General features: G+C 37.5%; 1 protein-coding gene across 2 annotated transcripts in view; it reads left to right on the top strand.

Moving 5' to 3' along the window:
- The window catches only part of pdcd11 (programmed cell death 11), a 78,760-nt gene that overhangs the window by 22,161 nt on the left and 42,742 nt on the right, over positions 1-13,857 (top strand). For both annotated transcript variants that reach the window (XM_039734665.1, XM_039734660.1), the window contains exons 13-18: positions 627-878; positions 977-1,123; positions 1,759-1,953; positions 4,535-4,705; positions 8,735-8,954; positions 10,964-11,113. In XM_039734665.1, the coding sequence (XP_039590599.1) occupies positions 627-878; positions 977-1,123; positions 1,759-1,953; positions 4,535-4,705; positions 8,735-8,954; positions 10,964-11,113 (1,135 nt within the window). The remainder of the gene's footprint in view (positions 1-626; positions 879-976; positions 1,124-1,758; positions 1,954-4,534; positions 4,706-8,734; positions 8,955-10,963; positions 11,114-13,857) is intronic.

Here is a 13,857-nt window from a genome sequence, read left to right as displayed (position 1 = left end):
TCATTATTATTGTCAACATTGCTGACTATCTTAATGGATAAAATTTATTTTGCAAACTTCTAATAAATTCAGATTTGGATTTAATACATAAACATCCCTTCAGTATTAAATCTGATAACCGATAAAATCAGTCGATATTCCAAGGTGATGCAACATTTAAAATTTTTTTTTTTATGTAATATGAATAGATCACACAGTTAATTTTTGGGTAGAACTTAGTGAGCTGGTTAGGTAGTGTGTTTTTAAATTTAATTTTGTCTATATATTTGTCTTAAAATATATTGTACTCTATGATTATTGAAATGTTTAATAAGCACGTAGTTTTCATCTTTGTGATTATACATCACTGTGATTAAGGTGCAACTAAAATTCAACATTTGAGAGCACTATTTGAAACAGTTAAATATGGCTCCTTCAAACTTTTTTCTTTATTTTTAACAATATAAAAAATAATGGAATACAATGAGTTTTTTAGTCTCCGCCTTGTTGTTAGCAAATTTATACATGGAATTAAGTTGAGATTTAGTAAGCTGTTTAAGTGACTGGTTAGATGAGGAAAAAATAGATATTGCTGCTTGACCAGTTAAGTGTTTCATTTGTTGACATTCTCTCATTGGTTTTTATAGGTTCTTGATGTGAATCCTGTCATCAAAAGAATGATTCTAACACTGAAGAAAACATTAGTGAAATCCACATTTCCCATTATCGATCACTATGAGAATGCAGAGCCTGGCATGATCACCCATGGGGTTATAGTGTGCATCAAAAACTTTGGCTGTATTGTGTGCCTTTACAATAATGTTAAAGGACTTGTTCCAAGAAATGAGTTGAGTACAGAGGTGGTTCCTAACCCAGAGGAGATGTTCTATACGGGACAGGTAAGATAGTATTTTAATTATTGTTATTCAGTAATTTTCAGTTCCATTTATACTATAATTACATACTGATACCATAATATGAGTTATTTTACTTTAAGGTTGTCAAAGTAAAAGTTTTAAAATGTAATCCAGAGGAAAAGAAGCTGCTTTTATCTTTCAAAGCTGCTAGCAGTGGTGTTTCCACAAATAAAATGGATGTGAAGAAGCAGACACAAACAGAAGAGTTTGATTGCAATGTTGGAAAGGTTAGTGGGTTTTTTTTTTTTTTGACATGTGGATTATGCAGTACGAGTTATTTGAGTCCACCCCGCCTGCCCCTTTTGAAACCCAGTGTATTATAAACTTTGTGATTTCGATTCAATATGAAAACATAATCACATTTTTTCTAGGCTATCACTACCAACAACACTGGAAAATTATCAGATAAAATATTATTTTTGGATTGAGTATTCCTTTATGAGCAGTTTTAAACTTTCCTATTTCTGGGTGACTTTGACAGCTTCAAAATTAGTTCCATATGGATGCCAAACGGGCAGTACTGGCAACCAGATACAATGTGGAAATGTAGCTATTTAATTTGTTTTAATTAGCCAAATTACCATTTGAAATGCCAACATAAATGTGCATAATATATGTGCTGTAGATCAAATTCTATGGCTGTATCTCTGTACTGGTTCTTTTTTTCAGGTTAGCCTTATCTTAAGTATGATTCAGTTGGACACTACTCTCATGGTTTCTAGTGATAATTAATTTTTAAAATACCATAGGGTATTTTAAACTTGAACTCATATCGGCACTGCAAGTCTGTTGCTCTTAAAGTTATTTCTCCTAACTAACTAACTAATGAACTTTTCTATTTCCCTTCCTTTAATTATTCCAGATCGTTGAAGTGGAAGTTCTGAACAAGAGTGAAAATGGTCTGAATGTAACAATTCTACCTCAGAAAATACCAGCTTTTCTACCTTTGGCTCATCTTTCTGACCATGTTACCAATTGTAACATCCTTTGGGAAGTGCTGCAAGTGGGGGATATTATCTCCAATGTTATGTGCCTCAACAAAAGCAGTCAACAAATTGTATCCTTTGAATTTTGAATGGAGTGATTTGATACAAAGTTCTGCCATAAATAATCTGTACAGAGTTGTAGCAAAAGATGGTAGTCCTAGACTTAGACATTTATAAATTAGAGAGATATTGATGGATTTGTGGTCTAGATATAATTAGTTTTCATCTAACACAGAATAAAATTACCCTTGAATATTTCCTCCTTAAATTTCCCTATTCAAGACCTAGTACATTTTCCAGGAAATACTCTGGATAAGGTATCTATGAACAAAGCCTGACAATTGCTAAATAAAGGAAGCAAATGTTCATGGCAATTTTAGGTAAAGTGTAGTGTGCTGTTGATCATGTGGTGGAGTGCTTAACCATTACTGTTTGCCAACATACTTTCTATTGGACACAATTAGACAAAAGAAAAAATGCACACAAAAGTATACAGTCTGTATTTATAGACCTTTACTTTAGTACATCTTTGAGGCTACACTTCATTTCTGCTTCTAAGTTTTTTGTTTGTTAGTAACCAGACATTGCTAGGGCACCTACAGTAAATGAACAAATATACCCAAGTAATTTCCTGGATTGGTTAAAGCAGGGATTTCTCAGGTTGTATGTTTTTCAAGAAAATCAAGTAAACGAGATGTTTTATAGGCATGTATATATAGTGCATCCGGAAAGTATTCACAGCGCATCACTTCTTCCACATTTTGTTATGTTACAGCCTTATTCCAAAATGGATTAAATTCATTTTTTTCCTCAGAATTCTACACACAACACCCCTTAATGACAATGTGAAAAAAGTTTACTTGAGGTTTTTGCAAGTTTATTAAAAATCAAAAAACTGAGAACTCACATGTACATAAGTAGTCACAGCCCTTGCTCAATACTTTGTCGATGCACCTTTGGCAGCAATTACAGCCTCAAGTCTTTTTGAATATGATGCCACAAACTTGGCACACCTATCCTTGACCAGTTTCGCCTATTCCTCTTTGCAGCACCTCTCAAGCTCCATCAGGTTGGATGGGAAGCATCGTTGCACAGCCATTTTAAGATCTCTCCAGAGATGTTCAATCGGATTCAAGTCTGTGCTCTGGCTGGGCCACTCAAGGACATTCACAAAGTTGTCCTGAAGCCACTCCTTTGATATCTTGGCTCTGTGCTTAGGGTCATTGTCCTGTTGAAAGATGAACCATCGCCCCAGTCTGAGGTCAAGAGCACTCTGGAGCAGGTTTTCATCCAGGATGTCTCTGTACATTGCTGCAGTCATCTTTCCCTTTATCCTGACTAGTCTCCCAGTTCCTGCCGCTGAAAAACATCCCCAAAGCTTGATGCTGCCATCACCATGCTTCACTGTAGGGATGGTATTGGCCTGGTGATGATCGGTGCCTGGTTTCCCCCAAACGTGACGCCTGGCATTCACACCAAAGAGTTCAATCTTTGTCTCATCATACCAGAGAATTTTATTTCTCATGGTCTGAGAGTCGTTCAGGTGCCTTTTTGCAAACTCCAAGCGGGCTGCCATGTGCCTTTTACTAAGGAGTGGCTTCTGTCTGGCTACTGTACCATACAGGCCTGATTGGCGGATTGCTGCAGAGATGGTTGTCCTTATGGAATATTCTCCACAGAGGACCTCTGGAGCTCTGATTGAGTGACCATCGGATTTTTGGTCACCTCCCTGACTAAGGCCCTTCTCCCCCGATTGCTCAGTTTAGATGGCCGGCCAGCTCTAGGAAGAGTCCTGGTGGTTTTGAACTTCTTCCACTTACGGATGATGGAGGCCACTGTGCTCATTGGGACCTCCAAAGCAGCAGGCATTTTTCTGTAACCTTCCCCAGATTTGTGCCTCGAGACAATCCTGTCTCAGAGGTCTACAGACAATTCCTTTGACTTCATGCTTGGTCTGTGCTCTGACATGAACTGTCAACGGTGGGACCTTCTATAGACAGGTATGTGCCTTTCCAAACCATGTCCAGTCAACTGAATTTACCACAGGTGGACTCCAATTAAGCTGCAGAAACATCTCAAGGATGATCAGGGGGAACAGGATGCACCTGAGCTCAATTTTCAGCTTCATGGCAAAGGCTGTGAATACTTATGTACATGTGATTTCTCAGTTTTGGTTTTTTTTTTTTTAATAAATTTGCAAAAACCTTAAGTAAACTTTTTTTCTATTGTCATTATGGGGTGTTGTGTATAGAATTCTGAGGAAAAAATTAATTTAATCCATTTTGGAATAAGGCTGTAACATAACAAAATGTGGAAAAAGGGATGCGCTGTGAATACTTTCCAGATGCACTGTATAACTATTTTATTCCCTGTGCTTAAGACCTGCCTGATTGCTAAAATTGTCAGAATGTAGTATTTGGAAATGCAGTATTTAAAATGCAATATATATGGATTGTCTCATGTTTGTTTAGCTTATTGAAATGAAATAACTGGTAATATATGTATGTTGCACTGTTTGGTTTTCATAAGTATATCTTTTCATTTATTTTTAGACAGCCTAAGCATTAAAACATTTGAGATACTTATGCTTTTGTGTAAGTTAAGTGTTCATGATTTTTGCTTTTGATGTATTTATCTTAACTGTGCATCAAGATTTTGAGCAAAAAAACATTAATCAAGAACTCGGTGGAGGAGAATGATTTGCCAAAAGATATTTCTGACCTCCATTTAGGAATGTTACTCATTGGATTCGTCAGGAATATAAAACCATATGGAGTATTTGTAGAGTTTCCTTTTGGACTCATAGGACTTGCTCCTAAATCAGTAAGTGCAGAAATATGCAAACATTTTCAAATAAAAGTTTGACACCACTGTTATTGTGGTACACTCTCGCTCCTTAATCGAATGAAAAAAGGAACATGTTTCTGCTTTTATTTTTGTTTTGTTTTTACACCAACCTAAACTAAGTAGTTTTATCTATAATTTATGTAGTTTATAGATGTATTGTACACCCATAGTTTGCCAATAATTTCCTTAAGATGAAATGTTAGCTGGAAATCATACATATGACCGAAGGTTTTTTAGACTTCTTATTGTAACCTTTAATGATCTCAGTGTACATTGTGAGAAGCTGTAAACTGAAGCTGAAATCATCACCTAGTATGTTGAAAGTGGTTTGCAGTGATCATCAGTATAAAAGCCATCATCGGTGTAACAAACCATGGAATCTTGTGTGGATAACATGAATACTCTAATATGTTTCAGATTTTAAAGATGCATTTTAAATATATCTGTTTTTTCCTGGTACATTGTCATATTTTTAATCATATATAATATATATGCACAATGTATTGCCATTACTAACATGCAACATTGTGAGGTACTTTATAGAATAAATAAGAGTACAGTATATTAAAAGCACAATCAGCACAGTGAAAGCAATTCAACAAATCTACATAAAAACTAAAAAGTGTACCATGGTTGCTAATCAGTAGTCACTTGGTAGAATATTTGGTAGACGTTACAGCAAGTATCAGAAACAATTACAAAATCAAACGGTTGCTCTATGTTATAAAAGTACACACATTATAGTATTCATCATTGATTGATTGATTAATCTGTCCTTTAAACCCATTTATCCAGGACATTGGGCAGATGGAGCCTATCCTAGTGGGCAAAAGCAACCCCTGGACCAGGTGCTAGCCCATTGCTGGCTGAGTACACATGCACACATACACAAATAACAACAACCACAACATTTATTTATATAGCACATTTTCATACAAAAAAATGTAGCTCAAAGTGCTTTACAAAATGAAGAATAGAAAAATAGAAGACACAATAAAAAATAAAAATAAGTCAACATTAATTAACATAGAATAAGTAAGGTCCGATGGCCAGGGTGGACAGAAAAAACAAAAAAACTCCAGAGGCTGGAGGGAAAAAAAAAAAAATCTGTAGGGATTCCAGACCAAGAGACCGCCCAGTCCCCTCTGGGAAATCTAACTAACATAAATCAAACAGTCCTCTTTGTATTTAGGGTTCTCATGGAAGTACTTGATGATGATGGTCACGTAGACTTCTGGCTTTCAGTCCATCAATGTTGGAGCATCATGATGCTTTGAGTAGGTGGTGGTGGCGCAGGCCAGACAAAAGAAATGGAAGAGAAAGTTGGGGTCAGTACGTATTTTGGAGCCACTATGAATAGTTATTATGATGAATTGAACATACAGAGTATCAGTATTAAGTTAAAGTGAAGTTAGGAGAAAGCCATGTTAAAGTAATGTGTTTTCAGCAGTTTTTTAAAGTGCTCTACTGTATTAGCCTGGCGAATTCCTATTGGCAGGCTATTCCAGATTTTAGGTGCATAACAGCAGAAGGCCGCCTCACCACTTCTTTTAAGTTTTAGCTTTTGGAATTCTAAGGAGACACTCATTTGAGGATCTAAGGTTACGATTTGGAATATAGGGTGTCAGACATTCCGATATATAAGATGGAGCGAGATTATTTAAAATGCACAAATACATATACTGCACGTACATCGGGGGATGATTCAGCATCGCCAGTTCACATCGCCTGTCTTTGGAAGGAATTTGGAGCAAACCCACGTGGAAACTCCACTCATGCACCCAGGATATAACCCCCAGACTCTTTACTATGCGACAGCAGTGCTTCTGCTGCGTCACCATGCTTCTAAATTATTGATTAGGCTATTTACTTTAAATGCGACCTTAATAAAAATTGTGGAAAAAAACACCCTTTATTTGAGTGTTATCTTAATACCAATGCATCCATTATTGTAGGCAGACCTCTTTGGCCACTTCTTAGATTCAAATGTCACTTAGTCTTTGGGCTCACAATCGTTGAGTCTTCTGTGCTCTCCAACAGTCTGTAAGTAAAGACTTCATACAGGAACATGGCCAAGTTTATATGGTGATGAGGTCATGAAATTCCAAAAAATGGTCTGGAACGGATTAATTGTATTTACTTTCAATCCTATGGGGGAAATTACATCGGGTTACGACCAGAGTTTTGGAACGAATTACGGTCGTGACCCGAGGTTCCACTGTATATGAAATATCACATTGACACAAGTATTCAGTACTTGTTGAAGCCCCTATAGCAGCGATCACAGCTTGGAGCCTTCTTCGGTATGACCACACAAGGTGGATTTGGGGATTTTTAGACTTTCTTCTCTGCAGAGCATCTTAAACTCTTTCATGTTGGATGGAGACTGTCAGTTGGGAGCTGTTTTCAGGTCTCATCAGAGATGTTTGAATGCGTTCAAGTTCGAGCTCTGGCTGTGCTTTACTCTAAGTCTTTCACAGAGTTGTCCCCAAGTTACTCTTGTGTAGTCTTTGTTTTGTGGCTAGGGTCAATGTACTATCGGAAGCTGAATTTTTGACATAATCTGAGGTCAAGAGCACTCTGGAATGGATTTTCCTTAAAGATATTTCTGTACTTTGCCATGTTCGGCTTTCCCTCCACCCTGTCCAGTCTCCTAGTCCCTGCTGCTGAAATATAACTCCACAGTATGATGCTACCACCACCATGCTTTACCATTTGGAATGGTATTGTGCAGGGAATCTTGCTTTCCTCACACCAGAGAATCTTAATTCTAACCCTTTAAGTGCATTGTTTCCAAACTCCAAGCCAGCTTTCATGTATCTTTTACAGAGAGGAGGCTTTCCTCTGGCAGCTCTATCATAAACCCCAGATTGGTGGAGTGTTGCAGTGATAGTTATCCTTCTAGAAGTTTGCCTGAAAGAAGAGAGAAGAGAGAACTGGTTTGGGATACCGGAGAGAGAGACTCTTGCATGGTCGTTCCAAACATATTCCATTTAAGAATTATGGAAGCTACTGTGCTCTAGGAACCTTCAGTGCTGAAGAAATTTTGTAGTCTTCCCCTTATCTGAGCCTCAACACAATCCTGTCCCTAAGCTCTTCAGGCAGTTCCTTTGACCTCATGGCTTGTTTATTGCTTTGATGCACATTGTCACCAGTAGTATGTTTATATAGACAGGTGTGTCCCTGTGCTAATTCTGTCCAGTCAATTGAATTGATCACAGGTGGGCTCCAGACAAGGGTAGAAACATCTCAAAGATGACAGATAGAATGGAAGCACTTGAGCCAGATCTCAAATATCATAGCTTATGGTGCGAATACTTGCTGTCAATGTGAAATTTCAGTTTTTTTGTTTTTAATAAATCATGCAAGAAATTCTAAAACCTCTGTTTTTGCTTGATGAGGAGAAAAAACACTTCAAATGATACTAACATAAGACTGCAACATAACAAAATGTAAAAAATTGAATGAGTCCGAATACTACTTGAATGAACTGTACTGGTATCTGGAAGGATGCTGGTTCAAATCCCATTACTGCCGGAAAAAATCCTACTCCTTTAGGCCCTTCAGCAGGGCCCTTAACCTGAAAATTGTGCCAGGGTGCTGAATAATGGCTGTCCCAGCTTTCTGAGCACCAAAAGGTCATGCAAAAAGACAATATCCCCCTTCGGGATTAACACCGTATACAAAATACCAAACAAAACAATTTTTACAAAAGTGGTCAACATATTTGAGAAAACATCTTTCTTGAGGACTGTTTGGGTATGCATGTTACAGGATAGGTTACATATGTGTTTTCTGCATACATAATTAAATGATATAATGTTTGTTATGGAGGGTTCTCTATGTATGTATGTATGTGTGTGTGTGTGTGTATGTATAAAACTATACTTCTCAATCCATGCACCAACGCTCTAGATTAACTTCTGTGCTGAGCTATTTTGAGGGCCAAAATTTTTTAGTTCACAAGTTTCTTTACAGAATTTTTCTACCTTTCTTCTTTTACAGGCTTTGTCAGACAAATTCGTAACGGACACCAGTGATTTCTTTCAAACAGGCCAAACAGTTGTGGCAAAAGTTACCGAAATAGATGTAGAAAAAAGGCGTTTCTTAGTAAACCTACAGATATCACAGTGTACTGGAGAGGACGACCAGAATGAGAGTTTGAAGTTGCTTTTTCAGTGCTTAAAAGAGAGAAGTAGTGTGGTAGATATTCTGAACAAAAGAGGTACAGTATTACCATCTCTTTGACCTTCTGCACGATAACCAGTTTCATTATACAGTTTACTACAGTAATTGCATTAAAGAATAATTACCAGCCATCATGGCTTTCCATTTTATTTATGTTTTATATTTTCCCTTTTATTCTTTATCATTGTCAACTTTTTGTATTCTTCAGTTTTGGCTTATATTTTTAGATTTTTACTGTTATTTGCGCAGCAATGTCCAGCTTACATAGATTTATTTACTAAATAAATCTGCACCTCATTTTTAAAAACATTACATGTTTTCTTAGTAATACTGGGAAATTATTATTTTTCTCATTCAAACCGAATCTACTCTGAACAACTGCATGTTGCAGCTTTGAAACATAACTTGACAAAAGTGTCTCTCTGTTTTTGGTGGTAATTATTTGGAGTTACCATAAGCTGTTTACAATTTTTCAAAATGAAGTTCACTTTACAGTTTTAAAGTGTTATTCTGTCAGGTTGAAGTCTGTGATATACATTTTTGAGTGTCAACAGCTGAGTGTGAGAGTAACTGGAAACTGTGGTGTCACAATTTGGTGAATTGGCAAAAAAGATACAATAGTGGGAACTTGTTCCTAACCTAAAGTAATGGACAAAACTCTACTGTTAATGAATGTGCCCAGTTCTAGAATGTTTCTAACCAGGATATTGTTTAGTCAAAATGACCGTAAGTAAAAATGAATATGCATACAGAGATAGGCTCACACATTAGAAGCAAAGGAAACACATCACTTATGGATAAAAGCAGGCTCTCAGAATTTGGAATAAGTCTTAAGAGATAGATGTTAGGCTCAGGAAGATCATAGTAATAAATGTCATGGGTTAATAGAAACTTACAGATAGTCAGGAAGCTTTTCAGGAAACACAGGTTAGTCAGGAAAAAAATGTGCATCAGCCAGTACTTAACAGACTATTGGTAAAGTACTGTGCTTTCTTAAAAGAAATACATAAAAAGAGGGACATAGGGAATCCCTTTATAGGAACATAGTTGTAGGATTTTCCAAGCAAATGGAAATGCTAATTTTTAAATTAAAGGAGCAGATGGAGTCACAGAAAGGCAAACCATTAAGAAAGCATTATCTAATGTGCCATCCCACATATTCTGGCCTCCTTTTTATTAAGTGTCAAATATTGCACCTAACCCAATCAGCTTGACTGGTTACCTACACAAATAAATCATTTGTGTCATATAGTGGTGCTTGTCAAAATTTGACAAAGTGTTTTTCTTGGCGAATATGCTGTATTTGCCAGTGACCTTGTTTGTTGAATATCTTTCTGTAAATTCGCTTTGTGGCTGGCTTAGACGAATACTTTAATTTTTCACAACACCCAGTGATGCTTTGTGAGACCGGTATGGGAGCAATGCAAAGAACATCCATCCATGCGTGTATATTACGATCATTGCTGAGCTGCTTCAGGCATTCATGTTGTCATGATCTGAACAATACTCTAGCCTTTCATCTTACATGTGTTTTTTGGAGAAAAATAAAACCAAAAACCTTGCAGGTTTCTCATTGGAGGTATATATTAGCTGACCATAATAAGAATATTATGAGTACTGCCACCATTGGAGACTGTCCTTCACACACCCATTCTCCAAGAAAGAAAACTTATGCCACCCTTTGAACTAATCATAATAGCTAATGATGTATTACTGTTTACAAGGTGTTCCTATCTTCTTCATGGAAGAAAAAAGCGAAAACATCTGCACAGAGTTTAGAAATAAAAAATGATTAGCTGCGCCCAGTGCTGCAACTTCAAATTTTATTTTCTAAGACTTGATCTCTCTCTCTCCACAATAAATCTATCTAATCAGTCAGAGTCCAAGCACTAATGCAGAAAATCAAAATAAACTTGATGTTTTTTCCCCATAATATCTGACATTTTCTGTCAGAAATGTACATCACAGAAAAGCCTTAAAAGCCTTGAAATATTTGCAGATGTCCAGGCAATTTATTACATTTTCTATTATGCATTTCTCTTCCAGGTGATCCAACATTAGACAGTGTTCTCCTACTTTCTGTGGGCAAAAAAATAGAAATGGTTTTTGAAGAAGAGAGCAGTGATGGCACAGCATACTTTAAATGTAGCAAAGTTCCTGGGGCAACAGTCAAAGCCGTGAAGTATCACATGCAAGGTACTTTAAAGAAATCTATGTCTGCTTTGTTTGAAAACAGTAATGAAAAAGCTATAGCATACACTGATGGTTTTCATGTTTTAATTATACTTTTATACTCAGAAACAAGTTTTATGTGTTAAATTATGTAAAATTGCTATTTATATACCTCTGAATTATATCAAATTTAGATGATAAATGCAGAACAGTGTTTATATGTACAAAGTTTTATTTAGAAGACTAGGGGGCTCCGCCTCATGCTAGGTTAGATGTCTGTGGACTTGTTTTAAATGTATAATAAATGGCTCAGTGCCTTGTCTCGCATAACGTTGTAAAAAAAATACTTGTCCTTTATTTCTGGCCCTGGGCATGGTTAAATCTCTTTCTCGCAGGACATACTGTATAACGCTGCTCGCATTGTGAAGGGGGGGCAGCTGCTGTCACACTGCCTGTCAATCATTTTAAAGCCTTTACAGCCCCTGTCCTTTTTGCCACTTTGTGTCTCTGCTGCTCACGTTGTGATCGCTTCTCCTTGATCATAAATGTACACCTGACTGAATCGTGTTTTCTTTGAAATTAAACTTGTCATTACTTTAACTGTTGCATGACCACAGATTCTCATAGTGTATGGTCCATTATTGTGTAAATCTACGTTTTGTGCATTGAATGATGCAAAGGCGAAAAGACTCTTTGCTCTTTGGCTTTTATTTCTGACCTCACTTTGTCCTGCTATTTTTTCAGTTACACCTGGTCCTGATGATTAATTTCCTTTTGTTTGCGCTAATGCAATCTTTACTATCTTTTTATTGATACTGTACCGACTGATGTAATATAGTGTCACAAAAGTTTTACTTGAACAATCGCTAACTTCGTAACCCCAAACTCAACATTCTAGCACCCTCTCCAACCCCTCATTCCCCGGGTTTCGACCCCCCCTTACCACATCAATCAATACCCCACTATCAGTCTTCCGTGCTGTACTCTGCCCTCACTCAAACGGACCTAACAGTCACTTAAAATAAAAAAGGCTTCAACCTGGCTGGGATGCTACAATACTTTCGAATTTTACTGCTTTCATATTCTTTACCTTTCTCTGCATGTGTATCGGGCCATTGTTTGTTTGAGCCTTTCGAATTCCACTGCTTTCATAATCTCTTATCTGCCTTTTTTTCCTCTCCAGCGCTTTTGGGTCTCTCTTCTCCGCGCTGCTCTTTCTTCTTTGCTTAGTCGTTGACGTTTCATCTGGAACGTATTGTCATTATACGCTTTATATGTGCTGAGAGCACAGGATCTGTGTGTGCTACGTGTCTTTACACGACTTAGTGTTTTGCTGGCCGTGCTCTTATTTGATATTGTTTGCTTCTCGCGGGTCTTCTAAGCGTCTTTCGAGAACTTCCAAGAAGATCATGTCTCGTTGCCCAGCTTTTCCTTTCCAGGATTTATTTATATTTAATATTCGGAGATGGCTGTGGGGTTTGGGGGGGGGGGGATATGACCCGGCCGGGATGCCAAGGAGGACCGGAAGAGGGCTTACGCCTTCCTCAGACCAGGTCAGGGCGACTGCCCTGGTACCTATGGGGACCACAGGTACAGAGCTTTGAAGCTCAACCCTGTAGGGGCCCATGGTCTCCACCAGGGGGTGCCCCAATGCCTTTGGAGACCTGGACATGTGGCGGAAGTACTGGGGGGAAGAGGAGCAGGGACACCCGGAGTGCTTCCGGGGATGCAGCCGGCACTTCCACCACACTGGGGGCGTGTTGGTGGAAGTTTGCCGGGACACACCTGGAGCACATCCGGGTGATTATAAAAGGGGCCGCCTCCCTTCATTCAGGACTTGAGTCGGGTGGAAGACGGACGAGGTCTGGGAGGAGATCAGAAGACGGCCTAAAGAGAGAAGGCATTGTTGTTTTGTGGCCAGGACTTGGGGACTGTGAGCACTTAACTTGTAAATAGTATGTATAATGTATGTGGGGTGATTTAAATGTGTCAGCCTGTCTGTGTCCGGGTCATGTTCCACAAGAGATAATTACTTGAATCTTCTTTTCATCCTACGGATATTAGTACCTGGTATAGTGTCAAGCTTCATTATAAAAACCAGATTCTGATTCTTAATGTATTGTCTTTATTGTATGTTGTGCATTAAAATATTCAAATCCAAGTTTTTTTCCACTACGTATGTTTTGTATTGACACTGCACTATTTGCTTTTTGCAAGCTGCATCTTATATACTGTAGATACACACATTACAAGTTTTTAGCTGTTTACTTTTTTTTATTATAAAACAACCAGTTTGGGAATCCCTTTGTTGATTTCAAGGCCTTAGTTTTCATGTTTGCCTGAATTACAAATGATTTGAATTCTTCCATAGAAAAAAGGTATGGTCAACTAGAGCAATAATAGATAGCAGTAATTGATAAATCTGATAAAAAGATCTAGGCTGAGCTTTAAGTGACCACAGCACCTCATGAGGAGGCAGAATGCATCAACATGATTGTTCCTGATTAGGGTCATCATAATGCTAAAACTTTGATGCAATATTAAGAAAAGTATTGAAGTTCAATATCCAATACATTTTTACTGAGTTACAATAATAAATAAAATTTCTGTGTGCATCAAAATCTTTGTTAATGAAAACAAATAGAAATTTTAAAGCATAGGAATAATTAACTACATTAGTTGTCAATAACCTTGGCATTAATTGTAATACACATTACCGAACATCCCAAAAATTACAGTTCTCATTCACCCGCAGTCATAATCTTATA

Source organism: Polypterus senegalus, chromosome 1 (assembly GCF_016835505.1).
Source record: "Polypterus senegalus isolate Bchr_013 chromosome 1, ASM1683550v1, whole genome shotgun sequence".
NCBI lineage: Eukaryota > Metazoa > Chordata > Cladistia > Polypteriformes > Polypteridae > Polypterus > Polypterus senegalus.
Note: the sequence above shows the minus strand (reverse complement) of the source record. Positions and strands in the feature narration are given on the sequence as shown.